The sequence below is a fragment of the Lipotes vexillifer genome, unplaced genomic scaffold, assembly GCF_000442215.2.
Source record: "Lipotes vexillifer unplaced genomic scaffold, Lipotes_vexillifer_v1.1 scaffold325, whole genome shotgun sequence".
Taxonomy (NCBI): Eukaryota; Metazoa; Chordata; class Mammalia; order Artiodactyla; family Lipotidae; genus Lipotes; species Lipotes vexillifer.
In genome coordinates, this window is record NW_006799313.1 from 680745 (window position 1) to 706602 (window position 25858).

Here is a 25858-nt window from a genome sequence, read left to right on the forward strand (position 1 = left end):
GCATCGGCAGGCGGACTCTCAACCACTGAGCCACCAGGGAAGCCCATATCACAACTTCTGAGTATAAAAATGTTTGTTAATACTGATGTATTACCTCTCCCACTAGAGTGAACACTCAGTAGAGAGACAGCTAGGGTCTAGCACCTCATCCAACCCATAATGGGCACACAAACATTTAATGAATGAAATTAGGGTGGACAGCCCAGAACCCCTCCTTCATTATTAGTTTAGGCTCCTTCCAGAACAACTTCTTGCAAAAGTGAAACATTTTCCTATTACTATAAGCAGCAATACTTCAGACACTATAGCTATGAACACTCAAGATATTTCTTCAGCTGTTCATGTTTCACTCTGAGACCATCCATTCCTTTAGACAAGAAAGCTCACATAACCCCAGTTTGAATTAGCAGGATGGCATGTTTGTACCATGGTCTCACTGATACAGCTGATCTCTCCTGCCTTAGGCAGGCTTTTGGCAGAAAGACCTAACTCCAACTTGATATACAAGTTTGTTTTATTGGATTCTTAGAACCTTTTTTATTAACTAAATCATCCATTAATTTCAATAGTTTTTATGGATTAAATATACACAGAAGTATATTTTACAATAGTAACACCAATCCACAGTAAATCCAACAGTAAAGTGACTCCAATCATTCTTTCCATTTGCTCATTCACATTACTTAAAAAGATCTTTCATATTTTCCTGGCAGCTCTTTAACTAGGAAATTCTGTTAAACATCTAAAGCACTGGCATAGCCAACATCTCTGTTTATGGACAAAAGTCTCCCAGAGACCATAAAAACTCATGTGAAATAAAAACACAACATATATTTTAATCAAGTGTGCTGTTTAATGTGTAGGCAAAGATCATGTATGACACTAGCTATCAGGCTAGTTTCTAACAGGGGCTGCAGCTGCATAGGAAAACAAAGCAATCTACAGATTCAATGCAATCCCTATCAAACTACCAATGGCATTTTTCACAGAACTAGAACAAAAATTTTCACAATTTGTATGGAAACACAAAAGACCCCGAATAGCCAAAGCAGTCTTGAGAAAGAAAAATGGAGCTGGAGGAATCAGGCTCCTGGACTTCAGACTATATTACAAAGCTACAGTAATCAAGACAGTATGGTACTGGCACAAAAACAGAAATATAGATCAATGGATCAGGATAGAAAGCCCAGAGATAAACCCACGCAAATATGGTCACCTTTTCTTTGATAAAGGAGGCAAGAATATACAATGGAGAAAAGACAACCTCTTCAATAAGTGGTTCTGGGAAAACTGGACAGCTATATGTAAAAGAATGAAATTAGAATACTCCCTAACACCATACACAAAAATAAACTCAAAACGGATTAAAGACCTAAATGTAAGGCCAGACACTATAAAACTCTTAGAGGAAAGCATAGGCAGAACACTCTATGACATAAATTACAGCAAGATTCTTTTTGACCCACCTCCTAGAGAAATGGAAATAAAAACAAAAATAAACAAATGGGACCTAGTGAAACTTAAAAGCTTTTGCACAGCAAAGGAAACCATAAACAAGACAAATAGTCAACGCTCAGAATGGGAGAAAATATTTGCAAATGAAGCAACTGACAAAGCATTATTCTCCAAAATATACAAGCAGCTCATGCAGCTCAGTATCAAAAAAACAAACAACTCAATCCAAAAATGGGCAGAAGACCTAAACAGACATTTCTCCAAAGAAGATATACAGATTGCCAACAAATACATGAAAGGATGCTCAACATCACTAATCATTAGAGAAATGCAAATCAAAACTACAATGAGGTATCACCTCACACCAGTCAGAATGGCCATCATCAAAAAATCTATAAACAATAAATGCTGGAGAGGGTGTGGAGGAAAGGGAACCCTCTTGCACTGTTGGTGGGAATGTAAATTGATACAGCCACTATGGAGAACAGTATGGAGGTTCCTTAAAAAGCTAAAAATAGAACTACCATATGACCCAGCAATCCCACTACTGGGCATATATATACCTGGAGAAAACCATAATTCAAAAAGAGTCATGTACCACAATGTTCATTGCAGCACTACTTACAGTACCCAGGACATGGAAGCAACCTAAGGGTCCACTGATAGAGGAATGGATAAAGAAGATGTGGCACATATATACAATAGACTATTACTCAGCTATAAAAAGAAATGAAATTGAGTTGTTTATAGTGAGGTAGATGGACTTAGAGTCTGTTATACAGAGTGAAGTAAGTCAGAAAAAGAAAAACAAATACTGTATGCTAACACATATATATATGGAATCTAAAAAAAAGAAAAAATGGTTCTGAAGAACCTAGGGGCAGGAGAGGAATAAAGACGCAAATGTAGAGAATGGACTTGAGGACACAGGGAGGGGGAAGGGTAAGCTGTGACAAAGTGAGACAGTGGCATGGACACATATGCACTACCAAATGTAAAATAGATCGCTAGTGGGAAGCAGCCACATAGCACAGGGAGATCAGCTCTGTGCTTTGTGACCACCTAGAGAGGTAGGATAGGGAGGGTGGGAGGCAGACGCAAGAGGGAGGGGATATGGGGATATATGTACACGTATAGCTGATTCACTTTGTTATACAGCAGAAACTAACACAACATTGTAAAGCAATTATACTCCAATAAAGATGTTAAAAAAAAAACTTGTGAAAGAACACTCTGGAAAGAAGAGGTTAAGATTCTTTGCTGTCATTTTGATTCCACAAGGGAAATCAACTTTTGTCTACTGAAACCCGTCTCTAAAATAAAAGTGGGTATCAATGGGAAATATAATTGAATATTTTAAAACTTTATGTACAATCAAGATTCATTTTCAAATCCTATTCTTTCACATCTAATTCTTCTTCTTCCCAACTGCTACTGCTTCAACTGTACTACTGGAAGCGCTTGATTTGCCAAAGAGTCTACCCTCCAACACTTGATTCCCCATCCAAGCTGTCAACTGATGCCCAACTTCTCTCCTGTTTTCATTACTTGTATCATGAAACTCTCTTTCTAAAGCCTGACATTATCCGTGTCAAAAACCATTCATCAGGGCAGCACAGACCATCTCACTGCCAACTTCTCCTCTCCAGCTGGCCCCCACTGCATCCAGTCACAGACATATGCTCCAAGCATCTGGTCATGCCAATCTCACCTCAAAGCTTTCTTTTAAGTTGAATCAGATACCTGGAGTGCTTTGCTTCCTACTCCTCTTCCATCATCCAAATAGTTCCTGAAATTCTACCTATTCCAGTAAGCTTTTCCAGGAGAGGTGAAAGATTGCACTGCCTAATTTTTGCTGACAGATCTCAAAACTGTCACAGATAATTCTCTTTGCCCTCTCTTCCTAAAATGTTTACCAACATGTATGTAAAGCACAGAATATGAGTTACAGCTAACACACATCAGCAGGTTCACTTTGTATGCTTTTGGAGAAAAGTCTAAATTTTGTTTGGAGGAGAGAAATCAAGCATTAATATAATCCCTGATCACACAAATAAATGGCATGAGGAAATCTGCCAGATCATCAAATTTATACTATGTAATGCTGGCCCAGATGAGTACATTTCAAGGAATGAGAGTGGATATGGGGTACACCTGCTCCATCCCATATGACTTTGTCACTATATTTTAAAAAGATGACTCTTCTTTTTCAACTTTACACACACACACACACACACACACACACACACACACTCACTCTCACACTCTCTCTCTTTTGCCTTTATCTTCTTCATCTACAACTATCAAACTGCAGACTTATGAAGAGCAGTGACCAGGTCATTCTAGGCAGTGTTTAGCACTTGATGCAAAGATGATCATGGCTTCTGAAAACGATTAAGTCAAACCTTACAAATAAAGATGGGGAAGGTAACACAGAAAGAGGAAGAGTAAGTATTTTTTCAGGAGTTTAGAAACTGCAGGTGATGTCTAGTATTTAGTATACTATGATTTTTAAATATAAAATAATTTTGAAAAAATATAATGCCAAACTCTGGTCTGCATAGATATGGGGTTTTACTTCCAAACAATCCTCATCAATAAGCATTTAATAAGTGCTAACTATATGTAGGTCACAGTGTTAGGCACAAGAGACAACTGTCCTCAAAGAACCTATCTCCAGTTGAAGAATCAGGGCATACAGAAAAGACAGAAAGCACGTAAGGCAACAGAAGCAGAGGAAAACACTGCCTGTAAGGCCACTGGGCAAGGCTTCCTGGAAGGGGTTAGGCTCGAGTTAGGCTTGAATGCATGAACTAAAGATAGGTTTTAGTTAAGTAAATGAGAGGAAGGGTGGACAGTATTTGCAATAGCTAGAGAGTTGGAAAGCACAGGGATTGGTCAGAGGAAGGTGAGGGGGGGAAAATGGAGATGATGAGGCTGGTGAAACAGGGAGAAGCCAGATGATAGGGATCCTGAGTGGAGAACAAGGGTGAGAAGGACAAAGTGGTGTTTCAGAGACATGAAACAATAGAATGGAAAGGGAGGGTTAAGCCCTGAGAAACTAGAAGGAAAATACTGACAAGATCTGGTGATTGATCAGTGCCTAAGAAGAGTATAGTCCCTGTTGTCTACCCCCCAGATATGTCTTTCTCTATTCCTTCCTGAGAGCCATCCATTTCCTAGCAATAATAAAAAAAATATGTTACAAAATGATTTCTAGTAATATTATTTTCTACACTTGAAATTGTAAAATTATAAGATTAACAAATGTTAAATGGTCTTTATTTCCATGGTTAAAAAGTAATCAACTATACAAATGTTTTTCTTCACCACCACATGAGAACAAAACTGACGATATGATTCCATCATGATAGAAGGTTTCATTGGTAACTCAAACACATATTAGGTTCTACCAATATTCACCTATTCAACAAACATTTACTGTGGAATAAATACTATGAATTTAACATTATTATCTTCAGGACTCAGTTACAGAGTCAGAGACAGCCTGATGAATGATAAACATCCCCAATAAGTAGCCAAAAGAAAAAGGTTCTGGACTTGGCTCTGACTTTGAGATCTCACAGTTGGGGAAATTACTTCATCTCTCCCAACTTCTGCAAATGAGCACCAAAGCAACTGACATCTATGGAATGCTTTCAGTTTTCATGGATAAGTTTTCCTCTCCCATATTTTATACCATAACTTCACTGACTCACATTCTTGAAGTTGGAAAAGACTGGTTTTATTCCTTCATAATTTACAGATGAGGATACCAGATGTTAGTGATAAAGCAGTGATTCCAACCTAAGTCTTTGACCCTAAACCCCATACACTTTCCACTACATTAGACTTACCCTACCTACTTCATAAAGTTATTTGAACAAATTACAGATGTGGAAATGCTTTAGAAAGGTTACAGCAATACACAAATGAAAGCAGTATTATTTTGTTTGGGTGTGGCCAGGAGAGAATGCAAGTTTTATGGGGCTTAGAGCCTATACAAGTTGAGGCTCTCTCTTTAAGAAAAAGAATACAATGATAAGGTAAAAATCTTGGAGGGGACCCATGAAAGTGAGGATACCTGAAATTTAACTTTCATTTAGCTTCAAGGTAGATCTGCCTCTGGATGTAACACACAAAAAATTCACCAGCCAACCTACTAAGATAAAGAATTGCCCTCTAAAACCTAACTTCTGTCTTCTAAGTAGTGTGAAAAGAACACAGTGGGCACAGAACAACAACAACAAAATACGTATGCTTGGCCTTTATTCCCTCAAGATCATTCACAATAAACCATATATCAAAAACTTACAGTTACAAATAGTCTTTGCTATGTCTTTATTAGGATTAAAAGAACAAATTACCTACTAACGAAAAATAATTATAATGAAAGTGACAAGAGAATTATTTCGCTAAAATAATTAAGCTAGAACATCATACCATACAATAATTATTGTTTTACACACACACGGGTATAAACACGCACACACTCATATTTACTCACAATTTGGCAAGCAAAAGATCTCATTAAAAAAAAAATTTACCTCGTCTTCGCCCATAGCTCCTGGCTGCATGTAAACACAGAAGAAAACCATGGGTATTTGTATCAAAATGGTGAATTTAGAAATAAAAAAATATTCACACAAACCTTTTCTAAGTATTCTCAGAATCAATTAATCTGGAGATACTGTTCAACTTGACTACAGACATATTATATTAAAAAAAACCTTTATGAAGCACAAGTTAAATCACAATCTTAAAGAGAAATTCAACTGGATGTGGCAGCCACTGGAAAAGACAAAATGGGTGCTTAAGTTTCACAAGTCTTATAAGGATTTACATTGTGGCCCATTATCTATATCAGATATAGATAGAGTTCTTCAAAATTTTTTTCTGATTTATAAATCTTCATTTGAACTATATGTTACCACCAGACATCACTTTAAAGATAAAACCATTCATTCTAAATAAAATCTGCAGAGTGTGGTGGTCATTCTAAATTTCTTCACACACACACACACACACACACACACACACACACACACTTCAGAGTCCCCTGAAAATTGTATAGAAATTTTATACACAATTAGCTGCTGCTTTACAAAATGTGTTTCTGTAAAATTTTCAGTGACATTTCTCTTAGCCTCCTCAGTTACTTTCCATACAGTATTACAAATGCAGGGAAAACAATATATTTTTCATCTAGAAAGTGAACTGAAAAAGTAGAAAGGGATTAGGCAATGGGTACATCCCAGGCTATGCTGAAGAATAGAGCACTTTAACGATTTTCTTCCCCCTCAAAACTCAAGGCCCACAGAATGCATTGTTACAATGTTTAATAAAGCTAGACTGTGGTATCATACATATATTGCTAGGAGATCCTGTCATCTAAAATGACTTTCAAAGCGCAAAGTTTTTCAAATTTGAAACCCCAAGTTCTGTAAAAAGTAAATGAGAACTCTAATCCATTTTTTAAAGGCATGAAATGTTATAACATTAAATTTAAACTAAAAAACAATGATAATTTGGGGTTACATTTGCAGTATAAGGTAGAACTAAATAAAACTATTACTCTCCTAGGAAAAGAATTCAGACTTTTAAGATAGAAAGTTGAAATACTAGTTGGCCAACCTCATCTTCTTCTAGTTTCCATTTTTCTTCAGACATCGTACTCACCCCACTGATACACCTTTGGCCTCTTCACTTTCCCATGACACAAATACTGTGAAGTATTATCCAGCTTAAAAAGGATTATCAAACACTACTTACTCCCTAACTCTGTCCCTCGGTATAACTCTCAATGAAAAACACCCTTTCTGAATTTACATAGCAATTACTGTTTGCATCACTTACAAAGGGAGTGCATTCTAAAATAAAATTTTAAGGAACTTTTACACTTTTCATTATTTGGAACCTGAAATTCATCTTCCCAGAATAATAAATGGTAGTTTCCTAGCTTGGTCCCCCCAAAAGCCTACTTCACTTATAATAACATGGGTGAATTAACACTAATAGACAACACTTAAAAAAAGAGATGAAAATCAGTTTTGATGTCCTACCATTTATTTTTGTCCTTCTCGCATCCCCAATGATGTCATGCTGTCCAACACCCCCCAAGGCAAAACCTCTATTTAGAGAGAAAATCAAACATTCTGTATTTCAAAATTACTCATTTCTCTCCCAAACAACACATTCCCATTCTTTCATTATATCTGATTTTTGGCCAGATACTCAATAAAAAAGAATCTGATTACGATACTAAGGTACAAATGATTCATCAGACCTTAACACCCCTAAAGGATAAATGAAAATGCTGTTCACTCAAGTCTTCAACTGCTAACCATTCGGGTAGTAGAGAACACAAAGTGCATAGATCCAGACAGGCATGGGGACAGGGAGCAGCACCCCGAACTGGGGATAGGGTAGAGCTGCAAAAGGCATACTTGGGAGTTGTTTTTTGGGTTTTTGTTTGTTTATTTGCCTTGGAGGAGGTTTTATTTATCTCTCACATTGAAACTGCAAAAATACATCAGTATTTCAGTTACTTGGGAGTTGTAATCAAAGCTTCCTTAAAACAGTTCATGATTTTTATAGATTCTTCTCTTTTTCCCATTTCTAATCGAAGACAGAAAATTGGTTCATGTCAGTCTGGAGGCTCTGATAATATGGAAGCAAAGATGGCATACGGAATAGGCAGCCAATTTAAAGTAGTGATCTTGGGCTTCCCAGGTGGCGCAGTGGTTAAGAATCTGCCTGCCAATGCAGGGGACACACGTTCGAGCCCTGTCCAGGAAGATCCCACGTGCCGCGGAGCAACTAAGCCCGTGCACCACAACTACTGAGCCTGCGCTCTAGGGCCCACGAGCCACAACTACTGAGCCTGCGTGCTACAACTACTGAAGCCCATGTGCCTAGAGCCTGTGCTCTGCAACAAGAGAAGCCACTGCAATGAGAAGCCCACGCACCACAAGGAAGAGTAACCCTCACTCTCCACAGCTAGAGAAAGCCTGTGCACAGCAACGAAGACCCAATGCAGCCAAAAACAAAATAAATAAATTTATATTTAAAAATTTGCTCATGAGGGCCATTTGCAAATACACTAATTAGAATCAAACTCTTCCCTAAGGGAGAGATAATGAAGAGAACACCAAGGAGAGAAATTTGGGAGCACAAATATGACTTTTAAACAAGAAAGGCTATTGAATATATAAACTTAGCATGAGCCAGCACAAAACAATCCCACATAGAAAAAAAGGAAATAATGTGACTAATTCTGGGTAGGTAATATATTCTATGCTAGTACAGACTTATACCAGATATGTCAAGATACGATATACTTTCCAAGTCCAAGAACTGCTTCCTCCAAGAACTTTAATTCTTTATTATCAATCATCATCATTACAGATAAAATTCTTTTTACTGTTTCATTATGTATTAAACAACTTTAGACCTCATAAAAAATTACATTCAATTTCTGAAAGTCAAGGTAGTAGTTACCCTTGGCTAGGGGTATTAACCAGAAGGGAACCTGAGGGGGAGGTTCTGGGGTATTGGTAACATTTTGATCTTGATCTAGGTACTGGTTAATTGTGTTCAATTCCGTGATAATATATCAAGCTACAGTATATATTTATTATCTGTACAGTATCTTGTATATAATTATACTTTAATAAAAAACAAAATATTACAAACATTTTAGGCTGATTCGCTGGGATAAAAGGTTATAAGATTAACGCAGAAGGTCCAAAATGCTAACATTTTTGTAGTCTTTAAATCATAAACCCGAATAATCCAAAACTGAAAAAAATTAGACTTATTTTCAATTCATCAGAATAAATATAAAATGGTACATGTACTTTGCAGTGGGATATGCCAGTTACTCTAAAAATAAGTTTACATGATCAATGACTAGTACCTTGTGAATGGCACCTCATGTTAATTGTATGGTGTTTGGTTAGGCACAGGAGGCAGCACTGTAAAATGGATCATCTGTTACTCCTTAAGACTTGGCCTGCACTCAGTTTTACATGGCTGCACTCACACATGTGATTCCCTAAGGGCAACTTACAATCTGATTTTAACATCTAAAGTAAATCTTCAGCTACATGGATTCATCTAAAGTTGCTGATGTTTCTGTAAGCCAAGTAACATCATACACAGATTCTACTACAGAGGTTCAAAAACGCTCGTGCATGGCACAACAGGGAGAGAGAGAGAGAGAGAGAGAGAGAGAGAGAGAGAGAGATCTCCATTCTCTTGTGGATCAAAGTAGCATGCACCCATTTCAGGAACTTAAGCACCCTGAGATGCCATACTTATGAAATCAAATGAACAAGATACAGAGATCTTAGTACATTTTACTAACTGGCTTGGAAATATCTGTCAAGGCTGTTAAAAGTTAACTGTAGGAACAAATTGTCAATCACCTTCCTTGCAATAAAATCAGTTTCTTAAAAACACCTTGTAAACTTATTTCTTGAATACCATTTCAGTATACAAAATTAAATTCTATTCGAACATCTAATGGTCCCCTTCAATTTCCATCTAAGTATTAGTCATGCAAAAAATTCTACCTAAGATGGGTTAAGATCTTAATGTTAGTACAAAAATATCCCCCTTTCCCTAGTTAGACTGTAAATTCCCAAAGCACAGGAGTGATGGAGTTTGTCCCATATATGCCCCTCCTCTATCTTTGTCTTTATAATGGCAGGTGAGATAGTTTTAGCCCAGTAATTTTCAAATCTGGCAAATTATAATTGAAAAGGTCAATTTATTCATAACATAAACTTAGCAGGTAGAAATGATGCTTGAACGGATGGAATACATTTTCATCTACTACATTCCCATAAAGTATTTAGATGTTTTCAAATCCCTTCTTTCCACCCTCTTCTCTTTGACTCTTATCCATTTTTCTCAGAAAAATCTTTCCATTCTATTTGCAAGCTTAAAAAGTAACATTAACAAGTGGCAAGCATAATACTAGTGTTGCTTACATACTTCAGAGGAAAAGAAATACCATAAAGTAAAATATAATAACCTGATAATTTACCATGCTCCAGGCATTATATGCTGAATGTTTAATGTTGTCTGTTCTAATTCCCAAAGCAACTACCATAATATATATTTCCAGTTGGGCAAACTAAGGTCCAAAGAGAATGACTGGTCCAGGTTATTCAGCTACCTAAACAGCAGAGCTGGGATGGAATCCAGGTCCACACCGGCTCTAAAGCATTTATTCTTTTTCTCGTTTAAGTTAAAGTAGTATGTACATTCAGTAAAACTCATCCATTGTAAGCTTACAGTTTGATCCATTTTGGTAATCACACACAGCCATGAAACCGGTACCATCATAAACAAGATATAGAACAGTTCATCTCCCTAGAACATTTCCTTGTGCCCTTTTGCTGTTGATATTATCCCCCAAACCATGGCTCCTGGCAATCATTAGTCTGCTTTCTTAGTTTTGTCCGCCCTTTATACAACTTCATATAAATGGAATCAATGTGTTTGACTTCCTTTACTTAGCATAATGTTTTTGAGATTTATCCATGTTATTACATGTGTTAATATTTTGTTTCTCTTTATTGCTGAGTAGTATTCCATAGTATGGAAATACTACAATTGATCCATTCACCAGTTATTAGGGACTGAAATGTATTCCCCCTAAAATTCACACGTTGAAGCCCTAACCCACAATGTGACTATATTTGAAGACAGGGTCTTCTACAAGGTAATTAAGGCTGAATGAGGCCATAAGGGTAAAGCCCTAATCCAACAGGACTGGTGTCCTTATAAGAAGAGGAGATACTAGGAGTGCCCATGCACAGAGAAAAGGCCATGTGAGGTCACAACAAGAAGGCAGCCATCTGCCAGCCTCAGGAGAAACCAACTCTGCCAACACCTTGATCTTGGACTTCCAGTCTCCAGAACTATGAGAAAACAAATTTCTTTTGTTTAAGTTATCCAGTCTATGATATTTTGTTATGGCATCCCTAGTAAAGTAATACACCAGTCAATGGACATTTGAAAAACAAAGCCTTTATTCCTAACCACCAAGATAGAAAAGCCAGTATTTCAAACCTGTATAGTCCTTGAAAGTACCCAGAAATTCCCTTTAGGATTCCAAAAACTTATCATCCTCCAAGAGTTTGCTTTTTTTTTTTTTCTTTTTTTCAAGAGTTTGCTTTTAGTATCATAATCCAAGATTAATAAAGAGAAACTTCTCACCCAAATTTTCTTTGTTTTATTTCATTATTACTACCATAGCACTATTGTTTTCTATTAATCACTACACTTAAAGCTGTTATTTTATGAATTAAGATCAGAATTTAATAGGTGTTTTTGTGGATTGGTCAGAAAATCTAATTGTCATTAATAACATATGAAACTGCCCTACATTCTAAACAACTGAATTTTTGCAACATTCCGTTTCATTGCTTACAAAAATCTTATAGGAAACCTATAGATCTTTAATCAATGTCCCAAACAAAACAGGAATTACTTCTATAACCAACACAAAGATGTTCTCCCTGGTTCTGCTAGAATACCTTAATCAAGAGTTAAGGTAAAAGAATAAGGAGGCTCACTTTAGTCTTTTCCAGTCTTTTCAAACTTTTTTCTAAGTAGCAGAACCCTCTCTCCTCCAACAAATGAACCCCAAGAAATATGAGATATTTATTCCCTGAACAAGGCTGCTCAGGTTGAAGCAGCACAGGGATTCGGAGCTCCACCTGTCAGGTATCCCTCCCCATAGTGGCCCTTAAAGTACCTCCTTGGATGCTGGGGTTCCATAGAACATGACTGGAAAACTAAGACTCATGCTACATGGTAGGACAATTCTTTCTAGTTAGAAAGTTCTTTCCTATACTTGCCTCACTATTATCCTTCGCCACAGACACCAGCCTTTTATTCGAGGGTCATCACTTTATCTCCTTTAGGTTTTCTTTTCTACAATGAAGTTATATTTAGCTATTCCTCATAAGAAATAGTTTTCCATACCCCACATCATCCTGAACATCCTCCTTCAGATAAACCTAATTTTCCAGTACTTGCCTGTCCAAGCTTCTCATACGAACAATCAAGGCCCTTTACCATCTGATCTCTAACCACCTTTCAGATCCTCATTCCCACTATTCCATACATCAGACCCATATATTCCAGTTACACCAATTCAACCCACTCCTCTGATAGTATCATTAAAATATAATCACCTATCCAATTAACATAAGGATCTAGATACCCACATTTTTTGTGTGTGGTTTTTTTTTTGTTTTTTTTTTTTTTTGCGGTATGCGGGCCTCTCACTGTTGTGGCCTCTCCCATTGCGGAGCAAGGCTCCGGATGCGCAGGCTCAGTGGCCATGGCTCACGGGCCCAGCCGCTCCGCAGCATGTGGGATCTTCCCGGACCGAGGCATGCACCCGTGTCCCCTGCATCGGCAGGCGGACTCTCAACCACTGCGCCACCAGGGAAGCCCCCACATGTTTTAACATCTGTTCTTCTCTGCTTCCTAGGAAACTCCTAATCCCCTTTTCCATTTCCATCCACTATTATTTTTCCAATCTCGTCCAAATTGGTAAATCCAAGGCTTCACTATAGCATCTTGTAGTGTCCATGCACACCTAGTATTAATTTCTGAACTACATTTACCATATAGGTTACTAATTAAATCTCTCAATATGTGACATGTTATCAAAGTAATCACTTCAGAACTTCCAGGTCCATGTCTTAAATTTCTCATTAAAACAGAGAAAGATCATTTAAAATTTGCATGTCTGACAAGATTTCTCTGGAAATAAACCTAGGTAAAGAATCTCTGCATGGGGACTTCCCTGGTGGCGCAGTGGTTAAGGGTCCATCTGCCAATGCAGGGGACACGGGTCCAATCCCTGCTCCGGGAAGATCCCACATGCCATGGAGCAACTAAGCCCCTGTGCCACAACTACTGAGCCTGCACTCTACAGACAGTGAGCCACAACTTCTGAGCCCACACGCCTAGAACCCGTCCACCACAACAAAGACACAATGCAGCCAAAAATAAATAAATTAATTAATTAATTTAAAAAAAAAAAGAATTTGCCTTCTAATTCAGGGGTTGTGGGTTCGATCCCTGGTCGGGGAACTAAAATTCCACATGCCGCGGAGCAACTAAGCTTGCGCACTCTAGAACCCATGTGCCACAACTAGAGAGAAGCCTGCCCGCCGTAACTGAAGAGCCCATGCACCGCAACGAAAGATCCCGCATACTGCAGTGAAGGTCTTGCATGCCGCAACTAAGACCCGATGCAGCCAAATAAATAAATAAATATATTTAAAAAAAAAAAAAAAAAGAATGTCTGCATGATACTGCTATCACTGGTTGGAGAGAGTGGGCATGCATGTGCATTTGTATCAGCTGGTGCTTATGCACCCTCACACCTGTGCCCTAATAGTATTCCACTGAGAGTAATTAATTACCACCTTACCTTTATCTCAGTAGCACATTGCTAAATGACACACTAACTGCCCTCCTGAAAAGCAAGAAAATCAAGCAAAGTTCTACGGATCCTAATCACATACCAGAATATTTTATATTTTACACAGACCAGTCTGTCCAAACCAGGTCTGAAAACGCCTACTCCATGCGCCCAGATATCTGGCATATGTTCACTACACCAAAGTCTTCACTATGCCAAGGTGTCTTGTGGTCTCTTCAAACTTTAAACACTCAATTTTTAGACTGTTCAGGACAGCCAATACTTGCTAACCCTACATGTCTGAGCCCCCAGATAATGTAGGAAATTATACAGAGGGGAGAGAGCAAAACGGGTGCCGTTGTGCCCAGGCCCCTTAGTCAGTCTCCTCGTCTCCTCCCTACCAGCAAGGCTCCTCTCATGTGGGAAGGAGGGCTCCTTCGTGGAGCAAAGTTGTGGAAAGGAATGGACCTGAGAATTTGGGATGAACTCTGGCAACACAGAGGACTGCTCATTCCCCTCACCCATCCTGACCCCTCAAAGACAGCTTCCTCTAGTAACCTGGACTTGGAAAAACATCAGGGAACAATAAAAGCAGACCAAGCCTTGAGCAGAAAGAAGCAATAGGAGGGAATACACAGCACAATCCTTATACTGTTTGATTCCTTCATGCTCAGATAGACACTGGAAAGGGGTAGGGGGGCAGCACTGAATTTCTCAAGTGGTAACTACCTCTAATTGTGGTCCTTCCCACCCAACCCCCTCAACCAGGTTCACTCCCAGACCTATTAAATTACAGTCTCTGGTATGGGGTCACAAGTATTTTCTATTTTTGTTCCTTTTTTTCCTTAATTTAATTTTTTATTTTATATTGAAGTATATGTTGATTTAGAATGTTGTGTTAGTTTCAGGTGTACAGAAAAGTGCATCAGTTACACATATACATATATCCATTCTTTTTCAGATTCTTTTCCCATATAGGTTATTTATTTTGGTTCCCATTTTGACTGTAGAGCCAGGATTAAGAATTACTGCTAACTCAAAAGGAAAAAAAGGGGGCAAATGGGTAGAAGAGGGAAGCATCAGAGACTAGCATTTGTTAGGTATGTATTTCTTGCCAGGTTTGGTAATGGAGCATTGCACATTTAACCTTATTGTTGGTAAAGAAGGGGTTAATGTGTCCATTTAAAATAAAAAATATGGGTAGCTTTCCCAAGGAAACAAACAAATGATGGGTCCAGGATTTAAGCTCAGATATGTTTGGTCCCTCCAAACTACATTATTTCCACTATATTAGGCTGGGAAAACAACAACAACAACTTTAGTCAGATAACAAAGGTATGTGTGTGTGGAAGCTAACAAAGAAAAGAAGGCAAAGTTTCAGGTACTTAACTTTCCCTCCGGATCACAGGCATACCAAGTCTTCGTCCAAGTCTCAGATTTCCAGTCTGCATATACTAGAGGCCTGAGAGGCAGTGTGTTAAAATTCCTGCCACTAATAAGGGAGACTACGTTGTAAAATTAAAACTGATCATTTTCAGAAATGCACTAATTCTCTACAATCAATAAAGTATTATTTAGTTAACTGCTACTAAAGGAAACCTGAGTGATCTTTTTGGGAAAACCCAAAAGCAGAAATCACTGCTCTTTTGGATTAAAGGACTGGTTAGCAGACTAATCTGTGTGTCCAAGTCATAGATGATTATTTGCTGGCTGTAAGACATCAGAAGTTCCTTTACCATTTTTAGAAAATGAGGACACTGCCATGTTTTAAACAAGGATGGAATAAAGATGAAAGGAATGACCATGATTCTCTGTTTTCTACCAAAGTGTCCCAATAGCAGAAGGAAACAAATCACGAAGCATTCTTAAAACTTGCTGAAATCTAGAAAATCTTTTGAAGTATCCAGCTTTATCTGAAAAACTGCATTCAGTTTCACACAGTTCTATCACACAGCCATATTTTGTTTGGATAAGAGAATAATTCTAGGGTGAAATTGGTGCTCAAGGAAAATTTTGACCATGCACTGGCAAACCATTTTAAGCATTACAATGGCAGAGACAGGTGTGTGAAAGCACTTTGTAAACTGTTAATTGCTAGATCCATATATGTTAGTACCATCTTCCAAAAGGAAACGTTAAAACAAATCTTTAGGAAGGAACTAAGGTGGACTAGATATTCTCTAAGGATGTTATACTGTGCTTTTCACAGTCTCTCTGAGATATTTCCATTTCTTCCAGTCTTCCAGACTGAGTACCTACTCTATGGGCTGGGCATTGCACTGGAAATCAACGAACAGCTATGAAAAGAAGTTCATTCTCTGCCCTCTTGAAGCATACATATTAAAGTGAAACACCAACATTAAAATAGTTAATTACAAGTGTGATGAGTGCTATAAAAGAGAAATCCAGGTTCTACTGCTGACACAAGTGGACAAAGCAAACAGGGAGGTCCACAGGAAAAAGGTAACTTTTCAGTTTCCTGCATCTTTATTATTAGGTCGAAGCACCCAAATCCTGACACTTTAGACATATTCACACACACAAAGAACTTCCAAAATCCAGTAAAGTAAGTCAAGAATTTCAGAGTTCACTTCTTTACAATATTCAATGCCAGGCCATGTAGACCAGGAATATCACTCTATTTTTCAGGAAAAGAGGATTCATTAAGCATTCAGAGCATAAACAAGGTGACAAGTAATATTAGAAAAATGATTTTCCCAGAGACACTGAATTTGTGTGTGTTAAACTAGTATAAAAATAATATAACCACTCTTAACAATTAAGTATTTAAAGCAAAGGTTATCACCCTCGGGCTTCCCTGGTGGCGCAGTGGTTGAGAGTCCGCCTGCCGATGCAGGGGACTCCGGTTCGTGCCCCGGTCCGGGAGGATCCCACATGCCGCGGAGCAGCTGGGCCCGTGAGCCATGGCCGCTGGGCCTGCGCTTCCGGAGCCTGTGCTCCGCAATGGGAGAGGCCACAACAGTGAGAGGCCCGCATACCGCAAAAAAAAAAAAAGGTTATCACCCTCAACCTGGAGGCAGAAGGTTCTGATCCAGAAGGTTCTGGCTCCATCATGTCACCCTAGCCAGTTCACATAGTCTCTTGAACCTCAGCTTCCCCATCTGTAAAATGAGAAGGTCAAAACAAAACAACAATGCCCTTAGGTCCCCTACCATGTTCATGTGCAGCATCTACCCAAAATGGTTTGAAATTTGAGTATAGATCATTACATGTCCTTCTGATTACTATTCTGCATTTTTAAATTAGCCATCATTTACAATATATTCATTCCACAATTATATACTAATTTTACTTCTAAATCTGTTCAGAGAAACAGGGATCTTGTCTTCCAAAAGTTCAAAATACTCAAAGACAAAGTCTTTAATCTGAGAATCTCAAAATAATTCCTTCACTATCTTATTACTCTGCTAAAAAAAAAAAAAAAAAAAAACTATTTACTTATATCCACTCATGGTGAGCAGAAATACAATGTACTCTTCAAATTTTGGAAAATTCCATTTGAAATTCTAGCAAAACTGGCTCTATTCCCATTTTGGCATAAAAGCATCATGTGTTCAGCTCCCTCTCTGCCACTTCCTCTCAGCTGAGCCGCTCCCCAAGGAGTTCACTCTCAGCAGAGAATGAAAGGGAGCGGGGAGGAGGAAGAGGAGTCTCGGCAGCCACACCAGAGTCTGCCAAACGCAAAGTTCAGACCAAAACCCTTTCACATTGCCTCTGGCAGCCCTCAGTTCAAATAGAAATAGAAGTGAAGTCTTCTAAAATATTTTCAACGCATTAATAAGAGGAAAAAAGTGGAAGGCAGCATGATCTAAAGCTCCAAGTTTCTTGGTGCATCAGCTGTGTACAAGGTGTTAACAATCAATGACCTCAGAGTTTCTCAAGCAGATGAATGTCTTTTGGGTTTTCTTTTAAGATATTAAAAATTTAAGTCTTCAAACATCCAAGGTTTTATTCTAGGACTCCTCAATTTATCAGTGTTTTTAAAAGTTTGATAAGGAAGAGTGACGGCAAACAATCATCCCTCCCTGTCAGAGCGAAAGTGGAACTTTAAATTTCTTTTTTTTTTTTGACTTGTGGAAACAAATTTTTTATTTCATAATTATCATATGGGATAGCAAGTTTAGCTGTATTAAGTTCAAATTACTGGGTTAGAGGCTGCAATTGATAAGAAGCTGTAGAAGACACCTACTGATGTATAAGGCTCTACTGGCTTTATAGCTCAGCTGACAAATAAGGCACATAACTTTTGTATAATCTAACAGCACTTCAAATTTCTTATTCGCTTCATAACTTGGAACAGGCTGTAGTTACAAGCTGAGAGATATCAAAAAATGAATTGCATGAAAATTTTTAATTTAAATAAAACTGAACCTCTGTTCCATTACAAAACTACTGTTTAGACCCTCTTCTCTAAAAAGACTATGCCCCCTACTTTCCAAATGTAGCAATACTAACACCTTATTTGTACCTGTGCCTAATCTCATCTACATCTCACAAAAAATAATGAGGTAGTTAGAGTATCATAACTGTCCTCCTGTAGGTTTTTTTTAACTAAAGAGAGACTTAGGAGATTCAGAGACTTGCTCAACCAGAAGCCATCCTTATCACATGACTCCTCCAAGAATCTAAGCCCTCCTCTGAAAAAAGGGGGACAATATTACTTCAAAATATTCTTAAAGCTGTTGTATTTTCTGTCACTACAGATTAGAGTACATTTGCTAGAATTTTATATTAATGGAATCATCTAGTATATACTCTTTCTTTGTCTAGTTTTTTAAATTCAGCATAATTATTTTGAGTCATTCATGTTGTTGCATGAATCAACAGCTCGTCCCTTTTTTTAAATTAATTTATTTATTTTAGGCTGTGCGCAGGTCTTCGTTGCTCTGCGCAGGCTTTCTCTAGCTGCGGCGAGTGGGGGAACTCTTTGATGTGGTGTGCGTGCTTCTCATTGCGGTGGCTTCTCTTGTTGCAGAGCATGGGCTCTAGGTGCGTGGGCTTCAGCAGTTGTGGCACGCAGGCTCAGGAGCTGTGGCTCATGAGCTCTAGAGCGCAGGCTGGGTAGTTGTGGCACACTGGCTTAGTTGCTCTGCGGCATGTGGGATCTTCCCGGACCAGGGCTTGAACCCTAGTCCCCTGCGTTGGCAGGTGGATTCTTAACCACTGTGCCACCAGGGAAGTCCAACAGTTTGCTCTTCTTTATTGCAGAATAGTATTCCACTGTGCAAACGTACCACAATTTGTTTATCCATTCTCCAGTTGAGGGACATCTGGATTATTTATAATTTTGGCTATCATGAATACTGCTGCTTTAAACATTCACATACACATCTTTGTGTGGACATTGGTAAATTCTTAAGATAGAACTGCTCCATCCTATGGTAGGTGTGTATGTTTAACTTTTTTAAGAAACTGCCAAACTGTTGCCCAAAATGGCTATCCCATTTTACATTCCAAACATGACTGTATAGCATCTTTAAAAGTGCCAAACATCATGAAAGATACAGCAACTCTAAGCCCCAAAGAAGGTGCATGTTTCAGTCAGGAGACAGAGACAGGAAGCATTTCACGCAGAAAAAAAGATTCACACAAAAAGAGATGGTAATATACTCCAGGACAGCCACTCTAGCCTATTAGTGATTTGTAGGTGTGCTGTCTTAAATTCCATCAGGAAAACCTCTATCTAAACACAAACAATGTAAGATATGTTTTGGAAGTCTAACATGCAAAGGAAAGGAAATCTTTAAAAGGTAGCACTAGGGCTTCCCTGGTGGCACAGTGGTTGGGAGTCTGCCTGCCAATGCAGGGGACACGGGTTCGAGCCTTGGTCCGGGAAGATCCCACATGCCGCAGAGCAACTAAGCCTGGGCGCCACAACTACTCAGCCTGCACTCTAAAGCCCGCAAGCCACAACTATTGAGCCCACGTGCCACAACTACTGAAGCCCACGCGCCTAGAGCCTGTGCTCCAGAACAAGAGAAGCCACCCCAATGAGAAACCTGCACACTGCAATGAAGAGTAGCCCCCCGCTCGCCGCAACTAGAGAAAGCTCTCATGCAGCAATGGAGACCCAACACAGCCAAAAATATTAAATAAATAAAATAAAAGGCAGCACTAAAGCTCTGATACAAGCAATCATGACAGCAGTTCACCTGAGCATTATCTACTAGGCCGCTATGCTAAACTTTACAAGATTTATATATAGCCACTTCGGTGATCATTATCTCCATTTTACAGGTGAAGAAACCAGAGACAAAGAAGTTAAGAATGTGGCCCCAAGGTCATACAGCTTCTAAGAAGTGGGACCAGATATGCTAGATTCTAAACAATGCTTTTCGTGGCTATGCTAATTTATTGCTCACCTTCAGGTTTCACAAGCCTTCCAGCCTACTCGGAAGATACCTCGCTGAAGCTGAGTGATACTATCCCTTAGGCCACACTGCTCCCCCTGTTTCTAACGTTGTACACATCAAGCAACTTCCTGATATTTCAGTTTTTCCAAGCCCATTCTCTACTTGAAAAAAGAGAAGCTGACCAGTCAAGAGGAATAAAGTGGATATACTCAGCAGTGATTCTCCTAGAGTAAATCACAAGACCAGGCATTCTGGATTTGAACATTAACTTGAGCATAAATTTGGTCACTTGACTAATGATGGAGCACCAATATCCTTTTCTGAGGAACATCATAATAGAGGAAAAAGCACCAAGTCAGGCATCAATCCCATACAAGCCCACAACTGCTAAACTCAACTCTATACCTAGAGTGCAGGTATACACATACACGCACACATACACAAAACCCACAGACAATCAAAGAAACAAAAAACACAAACTACCCTTAAGTGTTAGAAAAAATCTCACTGATAAAACTACTACAGATATAGCTGGAAGCACTCTCATAGCCTCCTTCCCTTCTCCAGCAGGAAAATTAAAAATACATTATGCAAACTTCTAGTGTCTTTGGTATAAGGGTGAAGAGGATGAAAAGAGAGCATTATTAGAAAGTTAAGAAAAAATACATTAACAGTTTAAATGGAAGGGGCATATTGTTTCAGAACTAACTATATTTTGGAAATAGCAAACAAGTGGCAGATCTTACTGATGGATCAGAATTTCTTCCCATCTCCACTTCTGTATTCTACAATACTTGAGGACTAAAATTTTCGGTAACAGCCAAAATTTAGATGTGTCTTTTAGTTTCCTCCCCAAAGGCTGGCCTGCTAATTCTTAACTAAATTCATGGTCTTGAGTAGCAAAAATCAGGAGAGTCTTTGGCTTTACACAAATTTTGCTAGTCTTTCCACACCCTAAATGTCTACAGGTTTACTGTGTTCTACAGTTGGTTTCCTACCGTCTTCTCCCAAGCTCCATTTTCTGGCTTCTAGATGTCATCAGCAGTGGTGATTCTGAGAGGAAGGTATAGGTGGAAGACATGCACTAGGAACACCGAAAAACGGGAAACTGGCCCATTCAAAGTTGGGCAGTAGTGGGGCTTCCCTGGTGGCGCAGTGGTTGAGAATCTGCCTGCCAATGCAGGGGACACGGGTTCGAGCGCTGGTCTGGGAAGATCCCACATGCCGCGGAGCAACTAGGCCCGTGAGCCACAACTACGGAGCGTCTGGAGCCTGTCCTCCACAACAACAGAGGCTGCGACAGTGAGAGGCCCGCGCACCGCGATGAAGAGAGGTCCCCACTCGCCGCAACTAGAGAAAGCCCTCGCACAGAAATGAAGACCCAACGTAGCCAAAAACAAATTTATTAATTAATTAAAGTTGGGCAGTAGTAATGAGAAGTGAGAATGCTCACCCTGACACCTCTGTCTGTCTCATCAAGTCAGGAGAGCTGACAACATGGTATTTTCAGGAGAGATTTGGGTTTGGGTGAGATCAAGGAAGTGAAAGAATGGGAGATTTTTGAAGACATGGTGAATGGCAGCATTATGAACAGAGTTAGGAAGCATCAATTTTGCATACCAAAAACGGTTAGTAAGAAAGGAACTACAACTGTCTCACATTTCCTTTTTGAAAAAATTTAACCCTTGACTCAATTTTTTAAATTTTCTTAGCCAGTATCTTCTTGTCTGAAAATACAGTTCAACTTCAACCCAGCCCCTTTCAATAACTGCAAATTCTGAATTAATAAAGATTTAGTGATTTGTGACCTCATCTATATGAAAGTTGAGGGAAAATAAGAAGGACAGACCAGTCACAGGACAGTAACTGTTGAGCTGACAAATGGTAGGCATAAAAGGGAAGACAAAAAATACATAGGTGTGTTTGTGCATGTGTTACATATATATGTCACCAGATGGGCTGGGCCCAACTACACAAAAGGGGAAGAAAAGCTTTATCACAGCAAATCTGTCAAAACCTGTAGACCTCACAAGTATCTACCAAGGAGGATATTTTGTTTATTCTGATCATTTCAAGTAGAAGTCAACTTTGAAAGAGAACTGACATATGCAAATGTCAAACCCCAGTGGTTTTTACGGTTTACTTTGAGGAGCCTATAGGGCAGGACCCACAGAGTCATTTGAAGATAGGTGTGCTCTGGTATCTGCCATTATGTTGAAATATGCATAACTCATCAACATATGATATAGATATTAGCAAAATGACCCTTGTGGTACTCTAAAAAATATTACAACATCACAGAATCTTCATTCTGAAAGCAATCATTAAGATGACCTAATTCAGTCTCCTCATCTGTTAAGGATGAAGAAATTTCAAGGCTGAAAGGGGGATTTAAACAACGTGTACAAAGTGGAAAGAACATAAATGAAATCTCTTATTTAAAAACAGAGATTAAAGAGAATCAAATCAAAGAGAATTAAAACCTTTGAAAAACAAAAGTGTCCTTTAGCTTCATTTTTTACACGGAAAATCATAAATTATATCCTCTCCCTCTTGCAGAAGAGGACTTACACCATGTCAAATTAGGTCTTTTCTGAAATACACACTTATTCCTGCAGGCAGACACACTATCATACTGTTCTTTTCTTTTACATTCATTTCTAAATCCCATCATCTAACTGAAGTGTTTTCACAAAGTTTCACAAAATCGCTGTGGCTCGGGGCTTCCCTGGTGGCGCAGTGGTTGAGAATCTGCCTGCTAATGCAGGGAACACGGGTTCTCTTTTACATTCTAAATCCCATCATCTAACTGAAGTGTTTTCACAAAGTTTCACAAAATCGCTGTGGCTCGGGGCTTCCCTGGTGGCGCAGCGCAGTGGAATCTGCCTGCTAATGCAGGGAACACGGGTTCGAGCCCTGGTCTGGGAAGATCCCACATGCCACGGAGCAACTGGGCCCGTGAGCCACAACTACTGAGCCTGCGCGTCTGGAGCCTGTGCTCCGCAACAAGAGAGGCCACGAGAGTGAGAGGCCCGCGCACCGCGATGAAGAGTGGCCCCCGCTTGCCACAACTAGAGAAAGCCCTCGCACAGAAACGAAGACCCAACACAGCCATAAATAAATAAATAAAGCAAAACTGTCAACAAGTAAAAAATAAAAACACAATTATAAAAAAAAAAAAAAAATCGCTGTGGCTCAACAAGTTAAGCATGTTTATTAATCCTCACCTCAAAAATACCTACTTTTAGAAAAAAAGTTAGAGGTAGCAGAATATAACTGTAAAGTGATCTTTCTTCTAGAAATTAGAAAATAGAGGTGGATAGTCTGGAACTCCCATTGTTTCCAAGACCCTCAAAAAGAGGAGATACTAGCTATTTAGAACAAAATATGCATGGAGTGGATTAGGACCTGCATTACCAAACAATGCCAGCAGTGCTGGTTCTTACCAGTGCTCCTTGGAAGGTAGGCTACATGTCAGAACCAAAAGAAATATGGAATATATATTTTAGAGATAACCTAAAATATGCCCTAAGGAACACTAATGGCATTTCAACATCCTTACTCAAACAAGAAGAAAAGGGGTAATATTGTAGACAACCGTAGATTTACCCAGCAGGTCTTCCATGTGTATTGAGAGTCAGCTTGTATGTCAGGGAGGATGAAAGGGGACAACCTGATAACACTCATTTGATAGAGGAGAAAACTTATATCCTGAGGGATTCAATGGCTTGTATGGTCCTTTAGACAAGGGACAATTTCCATTTAGAGACTGTTCTTCTGCAAAGCTATTTGGTCCCCAGACACTAGGAAGGAGAGTTGATGCCAGCCAGATATTTCTGGTAGTATTATTTAATACAATGACTTTCTGGCTAATAAGGTTTTGATACTCCAGAACCCAATCCAACAAGTATACTGACAAAACCATTTCTAAGCAGCAAAGCTATTGCCACTATTCCTATGCAAACTCCACTAATGGGAAACCCCTTATGTCCAGTTTGAAGCACCCGTTGGCTATCTACCACAATGAGAAAATTCTGAGTTACAATAAGTTGATTTATTTATTCACACTCTCTAGCCCGGTCCCTCTCTATCATCTCTCCCTCCTTCTTCCTCCCCTCCTTCCTCCCCCCTAACACAGTGGTATACAGCAAGGGTCAGCAAAGTTCTCTGTAAAGGGCCAAACAATAAACAGTTTAGGGGTTTTTTTGTCTCTGCCACTGTAGAACAAAAGTAGCCAGAGACAATCCATAAATGAATGGGTTTGGTTGTGTTTCAATAAAACTATTTACAAAAACAGGCGGTGGGCCACATATGGCTCACAGGGCTGTAGTTTGTCAACCCCTGGTTTACAGTAGCAGTTCTCAAACTTTAGCCTTGCATCAGAATCACCTACAGAACTTGGTCATACACAGATTTCTGGGCCCCATGCTTAAAGCTTCTGATTCAGCAGATCTGTAATGGGGCCTGAGATTTTGCATTTTTAATAAGTTCCCAAATGATGCTGATGCTGCTGGTTCAGGGTCCACACTTTGAAAACCATTGGTATAGAATAATGGTCTACACTGCACTCAGTGAAGGCTGAAATGTAATGAACAGCTGAGAAAGTGGAAATTACATGTTGTAGACTTGACTGCTAATTTTACAGAATATTTCATACGAAGACTTACTGTTAAGTGCCATAATATTATCTGTTCCTGGATGATGAAAATTTATTCCCATGCGTCCTAAAAAATAAAACAAAATAATTTTACTTTAAGCACAAAGAATGCTTAATATAATCATAAATACATTGTACAATATGAACATTACAAAAAACTAAAACAGATTAATCTATAACAATGCTATCAAAGGCCATAGCAGTTAAAACAGTTTTAAATCAAGTCATAAAACATACACATGAAAAATCTTAAAACAAAGCTAAAGTCTCAATAACAACAAGGAAATAAAACAAAACAAAAAAGAAGCTTCCCTTACAATAGGAAAATTTAACACATCTCCCACATTCCAATTTAAACATGCCAACTCCCTGGATTAAGCATTTTATTTAAACAATTTATACTGCCCTTCAAATTCAAGCAGCAAAATAATGAATTCAAAGAAGTATACAAATTTGAAGCTTAGAGGGAATTAAAAAAAAAAAAAAAAAGAATAATGTGCAACAGAAACTATATGGCCCACAGGCCTAAAATATTTACTCTCTGGCCCTTTACAGATGGTGTTTGCCAGCCTCTGTTCTATAAGGTGACAAGTCTGAATAAGATGTTTCAACTAATAGCCTCCAGGTTTAAGAGCAGAAGATGTATTAATTACTTGGGAAAAAGGAAGATGTATTAATTATTTGTGATTTACTTATCATATTCTGAGGTATTCAAACTAAACAATAAACAACCAGTCACTGGAAAGTCTGCCTAAAAAACCCAATCACTGCTGAGCAGAATTTAAGGCACACTGAGAGGGTCTTTCAATCTCTGACCTAGGAATATTCAGATATGGGTGTTGTTCCTATAAACTAGGGATGTTCCCTAAATGCTCTCAGAATAATAACGGGTTATCAAGAAATCCAAGCAAGCCC

The 25858-nt window shown here is 38.8% G+C and overlaps 1 protein-coding gene across 3 annotated transcripts in view; it reads right to left on the reverse strand.

The window, feature by feature from the left end:
• CPEB3 (cytoplasmic polyadenylation element binding protein 3) overlaps positions 1-25858 on the reverse strand; it is a 178600-nt gene that overhangs the window by 75885 nt on the left and 76857 nt on the right. For all 3 annotated transcript variants that reach the window (XM_007471556.1, XM_007471555.1, XM_007471557.1), the window contains exon 4: positions 24954-25010. In XM_007471556.1, the coding sequence (XP_007471618.1) occupies positions 24954-25010 (57 nt within the window). The remainder of the gene's footprint in view (positions 1-24953; positions 25011-25858) is intronic.